The 21,139-nt window shown below is 42.0% G+C and overlaps 1 protein-coding gene across 1 annotated transcript in view; it reads right to left on the bottom strand.

The window, feature by feature from the left end:
* Positions 1–11,831: 11,831 nt before the first annotated feature.
* LOC140149113 (rho GTPase-activating protein 45-like) overlaps positions 11,832–21,139 on the bottom strand; it is a 151,539-nt gene continuing 142,231 nt past the window's right edge. The window contains 1 exon segment of the mRNA XM_072171285.1: positions 11,832–20,953. Within this exon segment, the coding sequence (XP_072027386.1) occupies positions 20,508–20,953 (446 nt within the window). The 3' untranslated portion in view covers positions 11,832–20,507.

The raw sequence follows: 21,139 nt of genomic DNA, 5'->3' as shown, positions 1-21,139 counted from the left end.
GATAGTTTTGACGACATTTTCTGGCGAAAAAGTGACAAAAACAATCCAAAACTTAGCTACATATCGTGCCTCCGCTTGTATCACGGGACACACGAGCAATTCAAAATGGCCGCTCGTTAGCGCCATTCATTTTGTTCCCCACGTAAAACAACCATTGCAGCCTGTAAGTTACAATAGATGTTTGTACATACACATTGTATTTCATGTACGGTAGGTTATTGTTGCTATGTTAGGGTGATTACTCTATCGTTATGTCTTCATTACCGTCCGATAAGACGAGTTAATCAGATGTTCATACGGTGGGGCTTGGTAGGGACCCGTCTGACATTTAGTAATAAAGTTAGCCTGTCCTTACTTTACCACTAACGTTAGCGACCAGCCTCCGTGCTCAGGTTTGCTTTCTGGGCTTGAGTCGCGTGTTGGGGGGGGAGTAGTGCCCCTCCCTTTTTCTCCTCGCACGCTCGGCCCTGTCGGGCTTACCCTTCCCTGGTAGCGGAATGGGACCCACACCGCTCTGTTTCACCCACGGGAGTGCTCACGATCTTCTAGATGTCTTTCTTTTGCTTAGGACTCTCCGAGTTCCAGCTTGACGATTTGGATAGACTCCGCCATCGCCATAAGACGAAGAAGAAATCTACCAAGGGCACTGGTAAGGTCGACACGGTGGATTCTGCTGTGACAGCCCCTATGGGTCATGGCAGGTCTGCTTAAGGGGCTCCGGTCCCCGGACAAGCAGGCGGTTCCTTCGGGACTGCTAAGCGGCGTCCAAAGGCTCAGCAGCCAGCGAAAGCACTGACTATACGTCGGAGGAAAGTAGCAGGCGGCAGAGCGGTAACCACCAGCGAAAACCCTAGCGGGTTTGTAGCAGGAGGATACCAGTCGACACGGTAGATTCCGCTGTGACAGCCCCTATGGGTCATGGCAGGTCTGCTTAAGGGGCTCCGGTCCCCGGACAAGCAGGCGGTTCCTTCGGGACTGCTAAGCGCGTCCAAAGGCTCAGCAGCCAGCGAAAGCACTGACTATACGCCGGAGCAAAGTAGCAGGCAGCAGAGCGGTAACCACCACGGGTTTTGTAGCAGGAGGATACCAGTCCTTTAGCAAAAATCCTCACGGGTTTTTAGCAGGAGGACACCCGTCTGTTGCAGGCATATCTACGGGCTCAAACAGCCACAGTAGTAGCCAGCGATGGGCAGCATGCAAGGGTACCCCGGGCTTGCCTGGGTTGAACCCTAGCATGCATGGGTTCAGCAGAGACGATACCGCGGCTAACGCTGTGGGTGTAGTCTTAGCAGAACCAACTGGGGTTGTCACACGGCAGCGTTCCATGGCGGGACCGCCGAGTGATACCCTGGGCCCTAGAATAGCTGCTGGCTGTCCACAGGGACTGGCTGGCGATTATTCAGGGGTTGGGCTCGCAGTCTCTCACGGGACAGCGACCCAGGTGCATTCGGTGGCAGCTACAAAGACGAGCTACGGCTTGACTTCAGTGGTAGCCGCTATGCACCCGCCCATAGCTGCCGTGAGTGGTCCGCCACACACAGCGACCTTGGGCGAAGCTCTTGAGGGTTGAGTGGGTAGCTTGAACAGCCTAGCTGATCAACAACCCACTTATGTCCTCGAGAGCCAGCGGAGCGTGGGTGATCCATTATCGCCAATGGGTCAATTACCTCTCTTGATCGATCACTGTCAAATCAACAGAGCATGGCTCCATTGATTGACGCTGCCTATTCAGGTGGCGAGGTGATTGATCGGGGGTATGCACGCTCAGCTACCCGTGATACTAGGCAAGCTCCCTTTAGCCAAGGGACAGCTGGTATAGCGGGGTACCCATACGCACGGCTTGATCCCCTTGCGGGGAACGCAGTGAGGCATGGGTACAGTGGTACTCAGCCGGGAGCCCTCACGGGTACCCACGCTGATACCGCACCGGTACCGCAGCACCCGCCTTAGTCGCCACAGTCGGTGTGGCAACAAGGGGGGCGTGCTGGTACTGCAGTACCATGGGGTTACCCTGGTGGCGGATCCTTCAGGGTCAGCTGCCGGCTGGGTATGCCCCGTGGTACCCGCCGCAGGGTGTTTTCTTCCACGGTCTAGCACCGTGGCAAGTGTCGCCAGCGATGGCCACGCAGTACCATCAGCTGTTGACCAGGCCAGCCGGCATGGGGCTAACCCAGATCTTGATCAGGGTAGGCCCCGTGCTGCTAGCGCTAGGACGACGGCTGCGAGAGCATGCGGACCCAGTGGTGCCATGGCGGATACCTCAGGGTCTTGCGGGAGTACTCCCTCTTCTGCTGGCAGGTAGTCGGCGAGCCACACAGTGGTTATGTCTTCTTACCCGCTTTCAGATGCCCGTCCTCAGTTACCGTCATCATCGGAGCATGATACGGATACTGTGGGCGAGGGAAAGGAGTCGGAAGCTGAGTCGGTAGTGACATCACTACAATCTCCTTCCCCGCTGCCCCCATGGGGAGCAACAGCACTGATCTTCCTCCGGACACCCCCTAAGGGGGAGTCCATGGAGGAGGACCAGGGATCCTTTCAGTAGGATGCTCAGCTGCTGCTTCCTCACAGGGGACGCCTGCACTCTCATTCCCGCAAACCTCACGGGTAGATATCGTAAGGCTGTCGAGCTCAGTAGAGCTATGACGCCGCGTGCTTGCACGCTTCCTCTGCGTGTAACGCGGGAGGACCACGGGACCTACCTGAGGGGATCCGAGAGGGACCCAGATGTCGTCAAGCGTATCACGCTCAGACAACATCTGAGCTCTTCCGCGAGGTGAGCCTATTAGCGGTGCTAACAGCTAGCCTCAACGAGAGCTCCATGGGCCTAGCCCATAGGGTGTCCACTCAGCGCGGGGTGGGGCCTGCCACTCCAATCGCTCAACGCGATGGAAAGGCAGGGTCCTTTTTTCTCTTTGGATGCTTCTGCGCTATGGTGGAGGACCGTGCAAAGAAGCTACCAACGGGAGCACTCTGAAGAAGTCGGAAACTGCCCTTACCATGGGTAGGAGCTCCGACTTCAGCAGGCCGTGCACCACCAACAGTACCGAGCCCACTACTCTGCAGCACCCATTTCTGGGAGGCGCAAGGGTAGCACAGGAACAGCTGGCAAGCCCCGAAGAAGAGCAAGCGCTCTTCCAAGGGAAGCTAGGCAGAGCATTCCTGGGGGGCTCAGCGGTTTTTCCACAGGGGGATCTCCCAGTGGACGACTGCTTATGGCTTTCGCCCAGAGATGGGAAACCATCTCTTTGGGCGTCTGGGTATGGTCAGTGGTGAGTGGGGGTTACAGACTGGCAACCCAGTCTCCCCGCATTCGTCTGCACATTTCAGAGGTCCACAGTAGTGCCGTCAGACGGCCCCCAGCGTCGGGCACTACTGACAGGGATCACACAGCTTCTCACGAAGCGGGCGATTGTCCCGGTCTACCCCCCCCCCCCCGTTCTACGGGTGATCTTGGAGCCATTGGCTCCAAGGAAGACCTGGCGACAGGAGCCCCATCCGGGAACCGCAGGCTGTTGAACAAGTTCTTCAGGCCCAAGAGGTTCAGAGTGGGGACTCTCGCCTCGGTGCTAGCCTGCCCCATCAGGGGTATGGGAACAGCATCGCTAGATCTCTCGGACGCCTATCTGCATATGCCAATCGCCTCTCAAGATCGGAGGCATCTGCGCTTCTAGGTACAGGATCAAAATTACTAGTTTTGATACCGGCCATCCGCCTGTCCATCTCTCCCAGGGTGTTTACACTCTTGGTCAGAGCGGTGGCAGCGCACCTGAAGCACAGGGGTGTCAACATCAGTTGCTACCTGGACGTTTGGCTCATATCACGGACGCACTCCACTGGAGACTACGGGTCTCATGGGGTTGATAGTCCGTGAGGGTGCGGGACCCTGGATTTTTGATCAGCTCAAAAAAAAGTCCAGCGTGGTCCCGACGCGAGACACCACTATTTTGTAGGGGCTCAGATCACCCTCACGGAGGGGTTCGCGGTGCCCTCACCCGAGCGGGTGACGGACATGGTGCGGTGTGCCTGACTCCTGGCCGAGTCTCGGGCAAAACCCGCTGTGGCATGGATGAAGGTGGTAGGCCTAATGGCCAGTAGGGTAGACCTCGCACCGTGCTGCCGTTTCTCGTTAGGCTTACCCAACTACACCTTCTAGCCTGCTTGCAGGCCCAGTCGTCACCAATATCCCTCGCGGTTCCGTTGTCGGAGATCGCGCGAGAGAACTCTGGTGGTGGACCCATCAGCCCAATTTGACCCAGGGTGTCAGGTTTCCTGCACCCCGGTATGTCACGTAGTGACGACCATAGCGTCAAAAGCGGGGCTGGGGGTCCACATCCACGGAGACTCCGTCTCGGGCCTATGGGGCCATAGAGACAGAGTTTCACACCAACCTCCCTCGCTTACGAGGAGGTGATCGTGGAATCACATACCGTTGTCCTGACGGACAACACAACCGTGGTAGCCTACCCCAACAGACAAGGGGACTCCGGGCCACCACGATTGAGCCTGCATGCACGACACCTGATAGGGTGGTGCAAGTTCAGGCAGATTACGATGAGAGCGATACACATCGCGGGCGTCACCAGCATCCTCGCGCACAATCTGTCACGAGGAAGGGTGTCGGGACCAGCAGAATGGTCCCTTGCTCCGCAGGTCGCTCAGACGATCTTCAGGGGGATGTACCGCCCCTCGATAGATCTGTTCGCATCTCATCGCAATCATCCACTGCCGGTGTACTGCTCAAGGGTCGCGGACCCCAAGCATTCACCGTGGGACGCTCTGTCCATAGACTGGGGAGGGATGACAGCTTATGCAGTCCCTCCGATCTCACTACTCATGAGGGTGGTGGCCAAGATCGGGTGGGAAGACTGCATTGTCATTCTGCTAGCGGCAAGGCCGCTGGCACTCCCAGTACCAGATCTACTCCGGATGCCCGGAGCGGAGGTACCAGTCTATCACTAGAGCACCTGCAGTTAGCTGCATGGCCCTTACCAGGGAACGCGCGGGCGGAGGGATACTTTTCCTCAGAAGCTGTTTTTCTCATCGCCGGGGCTAGACGGAAGTCTACCCTCCGTGCGTATAGCCAGAGTCTGGCTCCATACTACGCTTGGTGCAATGAGACAAATAGCTCTCCCGCTCAAAGCCTCTGTGCTGCTAGTTCCGGAGTTTCTGACAGAAAAGTTCCAAGCAAGACTTCAGCGGGCCACTGGGGCCAGCTATAAGTCAGCTGTCCTCTCCATTCACCGAGGATTCGAGACGGGTCGACTATCATAGCCGATGGTTACCTTATTAGTCTACGCCTCGACGGTATGTTCAACGAGTGTCCACCAAAAAGGAAAGTGATCCTCCTAAGGGATCCCAACACAGTCTTAGATTACTTTAAGGGTCACCCTTTTGACCTTCCGTCCAAAGCGACGCTTAAATACGTAACTCTCAAGATGGCTTTCCGGTTTGGCGTTGGCGTCGTGACGGCGGTGCTGAGTTGCACACGGTCTCGAGGTTAGCTTCGTGTTCACAAACACTGGAGCGACACTGTTTCGGGCGCTCTGTTCTCGTGGCTACTGAACGGGCGCGGTGCATACCGACATTCGTCCCTCTCCAATCCCCAGGGTTGGGCAAGGTTCGGCTGAAGCCAAAGATAGGCTGGGGTGTCCGATAAGGCGCTGCAGCACTATTTCTTCCGAACACAAGCCTTGCGAGGACTCACGACCGCATTCATCACCCTTACAGAGTTTTCGGTCCAGCCGCTGTCGCAATGGCTGGTCCAGGTGTTAGTGGAGTCCGGGGATCGCGAAGGTTTCGCGTCCACGACCCACTCGACACGAAGCTATCTCATCATCTTGGGTATACCGTTCGGTTGTCCCTTGAGGAGATCTAGCAGGCGGTGTCCCGGAAGGCGGAAGCCACCTTCGCCCTTCTCTACGATACTTCCGTTTACGTTAGTAATCAGAGACGGGGCGGGAGGTTTACCGGGACATTGTTCGGGCGATCATAATGCGGTGGTGTACGGGTACCAGGTTTTCAGACTATACAGAATACTCAGCATGGTAAGAACCAGTGTCGCTATTCTTAACCACCGAACTTATTAAGTAAGGAGGTTTATGTCTGTGATCGCGTGGTCTTTTTGTTTTCCCGACCGTTGGGGAAAATATTTTCTGACCTCGCGAAAACCATCGTTACCGCTCCCGATCCCTGATCAGATGCTGACCAATCTTGTACCTCCATCCGTCGGTTACTTGCTAGATCGATCTTTCAGATGTTGATGCAAGAAGTATCTTAATCAACATCGAAGCGGTAAGATCGACCGGTGTACTGAGTCTAGTCCCAAACAGAAATGTTTGGTAGACTCATAACGGTCGCGATCTTACCTTTCCGATGTTGATTATCCCGACCCCGCCACCCCTACAAGTTTGGTCCGAGTAGGGGATCCCAAGTCGGATAAGGGCGATCATATGGTGTGACGTCACCTTTTGGGTGAGTCCACCGGGGATCGGGGTTTTTGTTATTTATTCATTTATGTGGGACAAAATGACTATTGGTTTTCCGCATCTCGGGATCGATGCAAGAAGTATCTTAATCAACATCGGAAAGGTAAGATCGCACCGGTTATGAGTCTACCAAACATTTCTGTTTGGGACTAGTTCTATGCATTCTTTATACAGATGTTTACTCCAGGATTTGGTCATTTAGGACTTTCAAATGTACCATTATGACTATAGGTCAATCAACTGTAATGAAGCTATCCACAGTTTGAGCTCTTAATTCAAAACCAGAATAGATGAAAATGTGGAGCTGTACTTCCAGGTTTGAATGTTCTCTTCAAGTATTCATGAGGGGAGGGATTTCTATCATTTTTAATATTGAGATTGTTGTTAAAAGAACAACACATCTTACTTTACAGTCAATTTTTATGTTTCCATATATCATGCCAATATAACAGGCTACAACATAATGAAAAGGACTCTGAAATTATGATTATTTCCCGGCCACAGAGAAGAGGTAACTACAGAAGAAAAACTACAGAAGAAATTATAGTTTGTTAGCAATTTCTTAGTTTTTAGTGGCTTCGCCATTTGCAACTGCTAAAAACTTAATAATTCTTATTAACTAAAAGCCTATCCCACAATTGATAATTTTTTGTCCATGTACTTGTCAAATGACACAATATGTGTGATCACATTCCATATAAAGGCACCCCCCTATACCTATTACCTTGTGTACCAACTGACTTCTTTCTGACAGAGAAACTCAGGATCTACATTATTCAGACACTTATATAGGCCTAGTACTTATTTTTTGGGATTAATGAATATCCTGTTTTGCCAAATACAACAGTTTAACCCTAATCCTTTCTTGGAATTGACTGGCAATTAAAGTACAATGTTAATATTTGGCCAGTGTTTGGAAATACAGGTCAAATACATGTATTTTAGGGCATTGTTTATGCTGCAATGATAAATATTGTGACTGCAATATTGTAAGAAAACATGCAAAATTGCATTTTTTGGCCATATTTCCAAAAATTGGCTTAATATTGAAATTGGAATTTTATTGCCAGTAAAGAATTAAGATTGGGCCGTTTCATTTGGCAAAATATAATCCCCAAAATTGGTACTGTATTTTCTGGAATCGGTTGTAATAGGTTGCAAACCAGCTACTTCAGGTCAATTTGGGTCTTATGAGAAGAGACCACACCACTAAATCAATGGGCCATAGTGTAACCATGAGTTACGGTAAAAATACAAACTTTTTGAGGTATTTTGGGCTGCTCTTTGAAAGTAGCATATTGTGGCTTGTATAAAAGTGCAAGGCCTATAGATGAATTCTATGAATTAAAAAAAAGCACAAATTGAATTGTGGGCAGAAACAGGTGTAACGTCTAGAGACCAGATCAAAAACAGCGAAGAACCACCCATACTTTGGAATTGAAAATAGTTCAAATATTGCCCAAAAGGCCTCAAAATGAGCATAGAACACTGGTATTTCTAGAACACTGGTATTTTTAAATGTATTTCAATGGCGGAATTATTTAGTGGTGTGAAAATGTTCAGACCTAATACGACCCTTGAAGATTTGGCTTTTTCCAACACTGCTTTTTAAATAACTTCAAGAATCTTAAATTGAGTTTGGGCTTAAAAAATGAGGGCTGGTACTATGTGGTAGCCTTTTCAGACCCAAGGGCCCTTTAAAATTTTGGCTTATTTTGTAACAGTGGGTGCATTATTCAGATGTGCATTGTTTGATTGGTCAAAATTACAACTGAATGAATGAAACTAAATCAAATTAAAGGCAATAAAGGGTGGGTATTCTACATATCGAGTTAAACATGGTTATACGCATTCAGTTTGCTTGTAATACATGCTGGTACTTAGCCTTGGATGCACATGTGCATTCTACCTTTACATTGAAGTAAGAATGCCCATGTGCATTCTACCTCAATGTAAAGACTTTGAAAATGTAGGTAAAAAACCTTTTTTGGGTAATATGGTATAATTAAAGGGTGTAGACTTTGCCAATGTCCCTCCAAATTATTGCAATGTCCCACAAACTGCAAGCAGACTTCGGAGCCACTTGGCTGGTTATAAGGATGGTTTATAGTAGTCTACATGTATATTTTTCAATTTTTGAAATTATGGGGTCCATCATTTGATCATTTGTGTCCAAATACCCCCCAAAATTGTTTGTGACTCCATAGCTTTCAACTGGACCCCATAATATTGGGATCTAGCAGGAACCCTGCTTTGGTATATTATTACCATATTCAATCCATTAAACACCTGCATTAAGCACCCAGGGCACTTAAGCAAGTCATAATTAGCTGGGCACTCATTTTCACATAATGTATAAATTGTATAAAACGGTTTGCCCATCGCAATCTGGATGTTATTATTTTTTATTTTATGTTATTGGGCCATCGCTTGGTTGGGCTACTGTTTAACAACACGATATCAGCAGTTTGGGAGGGAGGTTGAAAATCGCCATTGATATGTCTTTCAGGTGCATTGAAAATGTATAAAAATTGTAATATTATTCACCCTAAATGGAGTCCCCATTGACAACATGCTGATAGCTGTTTTAAGCAATAATTTTGGCATTTTTTACAGCAAAATGCAGACTTGTAGTGACTCGACTCGAAATGACTCGACTCGACTCGAGTTTTGGTGACTCGATGACTCGACTCGAGGCAAGGTGACTCGACTCGACTCGACTCAAGGGTTGATGAATCGATGATTTCGACTCGACTCGAAATTTAATGACTTCGACTCGATGACTCGAGGCTTGTGACTCGAGTCACTGTGGCTGAATCGACTTTTTAAAAATGACTCGAAAATATAAATTATACCGTAATATTTCTAATAATACCTGCACGTTTTCGTCCACACATCTCAGTGTATTGTGATTCTTATATTTTACAAAGTGGGCTTACTATCTCTCATCATCTTTATAATAACTTATATGTATGAATTATATGTATGTGTGTACAATGTACATGTATGATTGCCTGTCGATCTGGCTAAAGGATCCACCATTTCTTTTTACATGCTTCAAACTTGGCATGGTGGAAAAGTCCATTGTCCATCATTGCTGATTACCAGACTTATAGTGCTCGCACTGCTCGAGTCCCAATTTCCATACCGTGCCGTGCACTTGTACCCATGGCTTTGGACCCGTACTCGTACTCATGCCCTATTTTGTCTTCGGACTCATGGACTGGGACCCGTACCCATACTCATGGCCTGGGACCCGGACCCATACTCATGGCATGGGACCCGTACCCGTATTCATGGTCCGGGACACGTACCCGTACCCATGGGTACCATACAGTATATGGCTACACAAATGCAGGAAATCCCACTGTGAGTCCTCTGATCATAATCAACACACATAGGTTACATCATGGATGTGGTTAGGTGGGGAGTAACGCATGGATCCAGATTGCAAGCTATAGCACGTGCCCTTAATTTTATTTTAGCCTGGTCCTGGGCCCTGAAAAAGGTAAATCCAGCCCTGGCTACACAAAATGTACATGAATGCTACACACATGTCATTGTAACTGCCTGTGCACACCACCCTACATGTATGCTACATGTCTCATTCACACAATGACTGATCAATACAGAAAAAAAAACCAGCAAACTGGGAAAACATTTCGAGATACTTTCTTTTTTGTGGTGAATTTCAAGTTATCATGTTAAAATATCATTAAATAGCTTTTATTAATCATTAATTTGATTATTCCCCATCCAAATACACTCCTCTACATGCTGCACACATGAAGAGCTACATTGCAATGTGACTGACTGGTGTGAGCATTTCCACCAGCCACATGTACTTCTTGTGCCCAGGCTTGGGCTTGTGCATCTGAGTCAAATGAATACAGAGGTTCTTACCATATACAGAAATTTGGGATGTATATGAATTTTAAAATATTAATAAAACATGGATATAATTATCCAGATGTGCATAATAAGACTCGAAAGCTACATCATTGCTTAATATATGTTGAAATTAGTATTGCACAGTCTGGCTGTCCAACTGTACATAGACATAGTTTTTTCACTTGCATCCCAAAATATGCCACCTTTAGGCTAGATTCACTATGACCACCAATATTTGATATCTTTTTGTACTTGATTAATTAATTTGTTTATACCCATACCTATAATAGGACCCATACAAGTACTTGAAGTCCCAATGTCCATACCACTACTGGACCAGTACCCGTACTCGAGTCCCAATTTCCGTACCCATACTCGTACCCGTACCCATGGCTCCGTACCCGTACTCGCACCTTATTTTGGAATGGACCCGTACTGAATACTCATGGCTAGGGATCTGTACCCGTACCCTTACCCATGACCTGAAATCCGTACCCATGGCCTGGGACCCGTACCCGTACAAGTACTTGTGGTCCGGGACACGCACCCGTATTGATTTCCACAATGCACTGGATGGAGCACATAGATTCATAAATTACAGTAACCACTCGGGTATAAGCCCACCCCCTAGATGGCAGATTTCACTTCAAAAATGGGGTGGGCTTATAACCGGGAGGGCTAATACTTGAATTTAGAAATAAGAAAAATCATCCCCATTTGTATATGCCCAATGTACCAGTAATTTCTATGATCTATGTCAATTTCTTAAAATTTTAAGTGTGGAATGTTAATTATCAACTGATATTTTTATATTTGTTCTTAAATGGGAGAGAAAAGCATTGATTTGATTTAAGAACTTGGCCAAAATTTAGTACTGGGCTTATAGCCGAGTGCACCCTTGTTCCCAGAATGTTTTGAAAATTAGGGGGTGGGCTTATACCTGAAGGTGGGCTTATACCCGGGTGGTTACGGTAATATTATGTACTCTCACTGGGATTTTAATTTCAAAAAGGTACAAATTCATGCAAATTGGGCTATCAAGTTGACAGCTGGTATCATGAGCATATAAAACGTGAAGTGACTCGAAATGACTCGACAAAATATATCCGACTCGACTCGACAGAATGGCCTGACTCGACTCGACTGACAACTTCAAATGACTCGACTCGACTCGGACTTGAAGGCTGCATGACTCGACTCGACTCGAGGGCTCGATGACTCGACTCGACTCGGACTCGACTTTCAGTGACTCGACTACAAGTCTGGCAAAATGTCATTGGGTGGGCAGTTAATAGTATCACATTCTACAAGTTGAAAATATGATGGGTGGGCACTTATTGGGCATCAGTGTTTAATGGATAAAATATGGTGCATGTACATGCAAGTTGGCTAAAAATGATGGGGGAAGGAATCATGTAGTCTAATTATCATCACACAGCACACAACAATATGTATATTCACAGAATATCATTATTTCTTTTAATATTCAAATTTAATATTCTCATAGTTGGTATTGTTTGATATAATAGTAAAGAAGACGGACATAAATATTGTATTTCTCACTATGAATAATGTATACATTCAGTTTTTCCTTCTCACTCTCTACCGCCCTAGAATTTAAAAAGAAGCTACAATGCATCAAGCACAACACTGAATCCTTCACTTTGATAACTGATCATCTGCAGTGTGACCTCACTGCATATCATCAACAACACCAAGGTCAGGCTTCAGTTTTTACCAAATGCACATTAATATTCTATAATAGCTCATTTACAAAGTGATGAAAATTGATTGGTTGTTTGTAGGTTTATTCCAGCTACTTGTCATAATTGTGTGATAAAAGACTGGGTACAAAGACAGATGAATCTACCAATCCTAACTTATTTGTGCATTACTGTATCTATCAATTATCAATACTGTCTGCCCTGTTAAAATCACCTGATACCCTATCTTGAACCCATTTGTTACACTTTATATCACATATTTGTAAATGCTTTAAGGACACCCTGTTTTGAGTCATCAAACATGCTAAACTTAGTAGGATATTTGGCATACGTCCAGTAAGATTGGCATTAATCACTTCCTAAAGAAGATATCCACTGGTATGCAGATTTGACATGTAAAGTCATTTACCAATCTTACAATTATAGATTGTGTTTATTAATCAATACTGGACAAAAATATGTTTTAATTTTGAGTGCATTTTCATTATGATTATATTTGCTTTGTGCTCAAATCTGACCTATTTGGAAGTTAATCAAACAAACTTTCTGAATGCAACACTTTTGGAAGCAGCAGAAAATGAAGACATGTGTCTTACATTTACCAAACTTGGGAAAAGCACCATTTTAAAGATATTAAAAACAAATTAAATATGTTTAGAAGTAAACCAATAATTTAAATTTAGTTTGGTTTGCATTGTATTTGCATAAATATTGGTGTTGTGCAAAAACAATCAAAGTTTGCAGCAATTGTGCAATACAGCCCTCTTGCTGATTTGATCGAAACTTGACCATGGAAGTAATTTTCTCATTTTCCCCAATCATTGAGAAAGCCAATTTATGTTAACAAAATAAATCTTAAAATATTGATCATTCCTTGAAATTTCCCCTTCATATTTCAAATAAAGTTGCACTAATTTGCAAATTGTACCTGCTTGCATTTTCTTGAAGGCTACATATTATTTTATTGTGATGATTATGGACTGATGTATGATGACTCTTGATACAAAATAATTTGTGTAACATTTAGAAACCAGGTTAATTTTGCAGTTAAGACATGAAATAGTGACAAGTATTGTTAGAGTTACAGAGATTTAATCATGACTCATTTACCACTTAACATGTTTGGGTTAGAATTGATCCAGTACTAAATATACATGATTTACTGTTTTAGAATCTGCCACCCACCATAAATACAGAAACTGTTATGATGCGGACAGAGAACGAGGCAAGCTAATGTTCACCTATATCACACACATTTTTACACTCTACCTCTTTTTAATGTTTAATATGTTGATACCCTTTAAAACCATGAGACCTGCTCATTGGGAAGAAACCATACCTCTTACAATAATAAATATGTACTGGTTTCTAGATAAATTCTCTCTCTTGGAAGTTCTATACTGTTGTGGTACCGTCTTGTTATACTAAATAGCGCATATCGCATACATTTTACTGAAGGTTCAATACCCATAAATACCTGTAGCAGAGAAAATATCTGTACAAAGATTGGAACCCTGGACTACCCTAATGATGATGATTTTGAGGATGACGACGATGAAATAGTGAACAATGAATAACTTTGTTATAACTCACAAAATAAAGTACACACTGACTGACTGACTGACTGACATAGCCTATCTAGCACTCTCATAATAATTCTCTGACCAACTTGACTTGACTGATAATAATATATTCTCACGCATACATACATCGGCATGGTAAAAATGGAAACACTATCTAACTATAGATTGAAGAATTATTGAAAAATATCCCTATATATTTCTTGATTAAGTCATTATCATACGAGTTGATCTGAATACAGACATCAATGTCAAATCTCACCCAATTCAACACAAAGCTACAATGCATTATGTAGTTCATGTTGATTTATTCATTACAATATGAGCTGATTTGGACAATTCATTGCCAACAGTATACCAAACACCCAAACTAGTTGAAGGATATGGTTGACCAAGCATTGACAAAGTATTTTGTTCCCTTCCTACACCATGTATACATGGTGCAGAGAACAATGCTTGTCTGTACAGGGGTGAAATGTGGCTTATGAATTGCTTATCATACTCAACTTCAGCCTTGATGTCTCATTCAAAACAATGATGCACATCCAGTAGATGGATGGAGTTTTAACCCTGGTTAAACGGTTTATTGACGGTTTGTAAAACCCAATTACACTCATTAACCCACGCATATAGGAAAATCTGCCTGGTTATTACAATACCCAGACTGGTGTTAAACCCTGTTTAAGAAATGTAACCTAAACTAGATTAAACCTGGTTAAAATCTTGACTGATACACAAAACCAAAATAAAATACCTTGTTCCCAAAGGATGATTTGGAAATAATTTCACTTGTGCTGACACAGCTAGTGAAATATTTTGCATCTTCTATTGTATCACAGGCTTGTATCTCATCTTAATACAGCTTTTATCTCAATTTTATCAACATTTACCAAAATTATGGCTAATCATGACACATGCATTGTGTTATCTAAATCTGAAGATTGTGAAAAAGTTTTATACACCTACATATCTTTTTATTAGGCAATTTCAATACCCTATTACCCTAATGTTCAATTTTCTAAATTTCAGTGCCATGAATAAGCTTACAGAAATGGGCCAGAAACACTTTTATCTGTTTAATAATTATTAATGTTTCAATTTATGAAAATATAGTTTACTGACAACTTAATTTTTTCCTAGATTGCACACATGGATACAAATCATTTTAATGGCAATTATAATCCAACAAAATCAGCTTTGATTGCCATTTGAAATGTGGATTCCACAAGAACATTGTATGTTGTTTTAATTCAATTTCTATTGCAAGAGCTTTAGAACAGCAGTATTTGAGAGTAATGTGTTACTGCATTGAAGCAAGCAAGCATGTATTTGGGATGGTGTTGGTTTCACCATCCACTCCACTATGGCACAATTTCACAAGTATTTACTTGCTAGTTCACAGAAATGATTTCAGCTTTTAGGAATACAACAAGACTTGTATTTTACAAATACAAGGATAATCAAATTAAAAGTATTGAAAAGTGAAATAAAATTGACTAAGAATATACACATCACCTCAAAATCAACTGCTTTCTGCTCACCAAAATACATCTACAATATAATTTCATATTATTTGAAAAAAAGAAGTTCTTACTGGAATACACAATTCAAAATGCATGAGTTCATACTTAAACCTATTTCCTGTTTTCATTCATATGGGAACGTATGTATTTTATTTTGATAATATGATTGATATAGCCTAGAGAGGCAGCTACAATGTCTACTCAGTGATCTATCGCACCATAACACAACCCACCATGTTCAACTTCTTTAAAGCATACCATGGCTTCTCTAATATCACAAGTCAGTAAGAATATGAGCAGATCTTTGGAAGAAATGTAAAGCATGCAAATTATATGCCTTTAAAAACTCCTGCATACTTATAGCACACTTATTTCAGAAAGCTAGCTTAAGCACTTGGCAAGTGCAGAACAATAGTCAACCTAATCTAACCATCATATCCAACATGCACCTAGTACTGCCTAGTATGGTATTTATCTCTAAGCCATCATCAAACTATGACTACCAGGTTTAGCTGCTAGTACACTTCTTAGTAATTCAAAAGGATGGCGACTTAAGATAAAACCAAACACAGGCAGCTTAAATTTGAACTAGACACAACTTCAATGATGGGTTCAAATGTTATGGCTGATCACTGACTAGATTTAATAGCCACCTCCTCTGTCCTCCTTAATTCACACCATGGTCTTAGGATTCAAAGCAACTTGTCAAGGCGTGGTATATGAAAATATCATATCCTAATTTATAAATCAAGATATTATTACACTCCATAGTTTTTTAAAGAAAATACCTTATGGTACTTTTAAAATAACATCTTTTACAAGATGCTATGAATTGAAATCAGGAATATATTTATTTTATATCACATTCTATACACTGCTGCATACACACTATTATAGATAGGCAAGGTTGTTGTATAAAGACGTACGTACGCATTGTTTTGGTCTCGTCAGGGAAAAATGCATTTGCTCACAGATAATTCTGATGTTTTCAACTGAAAGTACATTATAGGTATGATAGTAACACATTGTAGTTAATATGGTCATTGGACATGTCATTGATTGAGGTACACTAGATGGCTATTGTGGTATATAAAACATGAGACACCAATCTTGTCCCATGGATTCATTGATTGCCCCGCCCCTTCACTTTTTGATCCTCTCACGTCCCCTCACTGAACAGTTTATGTATCACTGAAAGAAGTCACATCCATAATGGTAGCATGAAATAAATAACAACAACAAAATACTTTGATCGACTTATATCAACTTGATAATCCTCACTCTCCCTCTTTAATAGAAAATAGTCTTTACTACAAATTGCCAGTCTTAGTTTCCCAAACATAGTTCATAGGACCCATACATACAATACACAAAGTGACCTTTGGTTTCTGGGTCTAGTGATGTTACGGTCATTTTAGCACAAGACAACCACATCAAAAGGTCAAAATTCAAGTGTACATGTGTGAGTTTACTGAACTATACATTCTGGGTATGAGAAGAGCTGCCATTCCTAATGATTTCAAGCACATTGAAACTGTTTTCACCATAATTTTGAACTGTTAAGCCTGAGTAATATGCAATAAGCTACACAGTACAAATAGGATAAAGGTCATGCACCAAAGTTACACTGAACAAACAAAGTAGAACCAAAAATTCTGGTATTTAATTTTGCAATAAATTGTTGACAAGGTTTATCTTTAAGCACCCTATCCCAACATATTACATTTGCCTATTTGTTCACAGGGTGGCTATTATATTAGGCTCACACAGCTGGACAACTCAACAATCAGTTTACAAAATCACAAACTGACTTTGTAACAGCAGATAATTATGACGAGTCATTTTAGTTTGAATCAAAGTAACAACATAAAGCAAGTAGGACACTACCATAATAATAAAATCTAATTTCATAGAATCAATGAATATTGCATTTATGAATGACCAATATGTTTGTACAATAAAAATAAGTACCAATTTTGAACATAGATAACCACCTTGAATTCAGGTAGTACAGGTCACATCATCTTCCACAGTCTGTCCCATAGGTAATGACCTGAGTCAACGGTAATATACGTCTTATTGAGGAGAAAAGGGCTAACAATTGGAAATTGGGCTATAATATATGCATTTGTAATTACCAACATTGACTGTCTCAGCAGTCAACTATATGTGAAATTAAAAATAATACACAATGACCTATGCCCGGTATGAACATAATGTTAAATGGGTTCTTCAGTTTGCATCAAATAAATACACCTTAGGTGAGTTATATATTTCAGGTACTGACCTTGATCAAATCTCTTCAAGGTTAATTATGATTAGAACACCTATGGTATACAAACCTGAGGTACAAGAACCCATAAAAGAAACCAAATCCTAATCACGGTATTTCAATAATAAATTACTTCCCACCTGGGCTATTCAAATTGAAATCCATACACCCCCTATAGATGACATGACCTTAATCTCTCACACAAGGGGTGTAGATTTCAAACGGTCATCGATTTAGATAACCCCATTTGAAATTCACACTCCGTGTGAATGGTCATGTCTTTCATAAGAAATATTTGGATTTCAACTGGAATAGCTCGATGTCATATGATAATACATTGGCAACAAAAATACCAACTCTGTTTTGTTTGTAATAAATAAATATTTTATGTTCCTTTTTTAAAGCTACAGTTCTTACAATATACAATAATTACAACATCTATACAAGGAAGGTTTAACAGCTGAAAAAATATAAATGGAGAAATCCAAGATAAACTTTATAGATAAAAACTTACTACCGCAATTAACCCGTCGCCCGCCATCGTAACCTCACATTACAGACTACTTGGTAAAACACTTCTCTCCTGCCAAGGAAAAATAATCTGCACCAAATGTATATGGCGAGTATTTTGTGTAAAATATGCCATCTAGGCTCAGTGCAGTTTAAAATCACTTTCATATAAGACATATTTTCAAGATAATGCATTTGAAATGTTTTCTGGAATTTTTCAATGCTCAATACATGTATGAGGCATTTAAGCCACAAACTTTTATTGGCAAAACATTGATAGACCATGATCATTTACAGCTAATTTATCATTATCTTAACATAATAAAAGATAAATACTTAGAAGATTCTGAAATGATGATTTAGCACATTTGGGACATCATATTCATATATTTTCCTGTGATAAAATTGGAAGTGTTTAAAATGTACTTAGGTTTCTTTCCACCATAACATCTATCAGATTACTTTTCTTTGGCCACATTAAAAATCTTAAAACACAATTGATGCTCATTTAAAAACAAAATTGCATCTTACCACTGTCAATTCCCCCAGAGTTGTTTTAGTATTGACTTATAACTGTCAATTTCATGTCAGACACTCTTGTCACTGTACAGTGATTTAAAGGAGCCATTGGGACTTCTGTTAATATCATTTTGGGGTGGGAGCATATTCTTGCATTTCTTGACAATATTTTCATCATGTATTATTCCAGTATTAGGCTCCATGTGATGTTTTATATCACAACTTTGGTAAGGGATTACGATGAATCAATATTTCAATCATAAATAAAAACATTTTTACTTTAAAATATCAAATCAATAAAATGCAACTTGATGCTATGTTTCTACAAGGTAAAAACAAATCTACAGACATCTTTCAGATAATTGCCTGAAGAATTGAAATTGTACTGTATCACCATACAGCAGAATATACCCAACTATATATATATATATTATTTAGACACTGACATCCCCAGTCGTATATAGGTATCTTCTAGAATGCCATAACATTTATTCACTCATATGCGACTCTTCAGTATGAATGCGACTAGAATAACGTTAACAAATATTTTTGATGTATGTGCCATAGCAACTCAAATCCACTGTTTATCAATACCTTGTACCACAAGAAAAGGATTGAGCTGTGTATTTTCTGTCAATTTCTTTGAATTTAACTGATTTTGTGTTAATACTGTCTGAATACAAATGTAAGAAATTGGTTGGGAAAATATTTTACAATCATGAGCTGATACACTTGGTTATTGGACTGCCCCAAACAAGAAACAGGTAGGATAAGCACAGTTTTCATAAACACAGTATTCAATATTCTTATGGTTAGATAACTACACAAAATAAAATTCATTCTCATCATTGATGGATCTTGTTTTCTGTTACCATTGTCTACAAGCAAGTGTGCCTCACATGCTGTCATTAACAATGCAGTTGACAGTTCAATTGACACTATGAACCTATCATCTACATGTCTCAATGTTTGTAGTATACAGGTGCTCCCTCCCTCCTTGTGATAACACGAGTGAAAACCTTCAATTCACCTGGATGATCCTGTGTCCACATGGCAGGAAAGAAATGCAGAGTTCACATGCAAAAACTGATATATCCATTTTTCACAATTTTAGACATAGGAAATGTACCTAATTTCAAAAAATTAATTTTTTAAGTGGGGTGCCAATTTAAAGCTAACCTTATGGGGCAGATGTTGGTGGCCTTAACTTAAGTTTGAAAATGATGTTTATCAGCTTTTGCATCAGAACTCTTCATATGGTTTGTGACTAGCACCTACACATCATCAATACAAGGTCAGATAGTGGATTGTTTGCAGTGATCCAAATCCAAGCAACAAGCAATTTGCTGTTGATAATTTCCAGTAACCATGGTAAACCTATTACCAATGCTGTGATGTGTTCTCCTAGCATATGGCCCACAGAGCTGCATCCTGGTATGTGAAGTAAGATCACCACATGATCAATTATGATTAGCACACTGAGGTTATAATCACCACTTCTATTGTTTGCCCCTAGACTTAAGTTTCCAACGGGCAGCTGCTGGCATGATGAGGAGAATCATTCATTTTATGTCAATGATTTTTTTATGAAAATTTTCTGATCGGTCAAGAATACAAGAAGAACAACAATGCACTGAAGACTACCACAAGGGGAAATAAAGTAAAAACATATCAATCACCCATTCATGACAACATGTTAACAAGAAAAGGAACAATTTAAAAAGGTCTACTTGTAAATGACTGGATTAATATCCAGCAAAAGTTAATTTGACTCAGTTTTGTTGCCTGCCACTCTTGTTCATCTTTGGTGAATGAAGACAAATATTTGTAATAAATTGGCAAGCTTTTTGCATCTCAGCTTGGCATAAAAAGATAAAATACATTTGTTTCTTTTTCATTTGAAATGGTACAATTAAATATCAGATTAAATACGAGTTGGAGAGCCATATAGTCTTATATTCTCTGGATCTCTAATCCAGCACAAGCACAAAGCACAAGTCTTATACGAATCTTGGCTCCCGGCCAACTTTTGTTGAGCTAGATCGTGCCACGCCCCCGCTGGCAGTTGACGATTGCGTTGTGCCCTCTGCCTCATCAGTTGGGGGTAAAACATTGCGGTTTCTTGATGATACCGATGTTGCAGGATTGCTTATCGGTAGGCTGTGCCTAATGCCCACTGGCTTTCTCTGGGGCTGTTGCTGGCTAAATGCACTGGGCACATACCCTTGGAAGTCTGTGTCTTGTGTGGGCGGAGAAGAGCCCAGTATCTCAGGGTTGCTCTGGCTACGACTGTCCCCTGTGGATGACAGGTGGGCAGTTTTTGATTTGTCCCTTTTGGAGTAGTTGCCACCACGTCTTACACGTTGTCGTTGGAGACGATGTTTACTAGGAGAGTCGGGATTTGGACTATCCGGATCATCGGAGTCACGAGTCTTGCTCTCTTCAGCTGAAATCAAACAAATGATAAATGTTAATAACCTAAATGGTAGAATTCATTGACTATATAAACAGTGGCAGCACCAGATTTTTTCTGCGGATGGGGCATAGTAAATATCAAGGGGTTAAATGTGACACGATCAAGGGAAATGAGTCGGATGTCACTAATATTGATTTTGAGATATTGGCAAAGAAA

Source organism: Amphiura filiformis, chromosome 3 (genome assembly GCF_039555335.1).
Source record: "Amphiura filiformis chromosome 3, Afil_fr2py, whole genome shotgun sequence".
Lineage (NCBI taxonomy): Eukaryota > Metazoa > Echinodermata > Ophiuroidea > Amphilepidida > Amphiuridae > Amphiura > Amphiura filiformis.
Note: the sequence above shows the minus strand (reverse complement) of the source record. Positions and strands in the feature narration are given on the sequence as shown.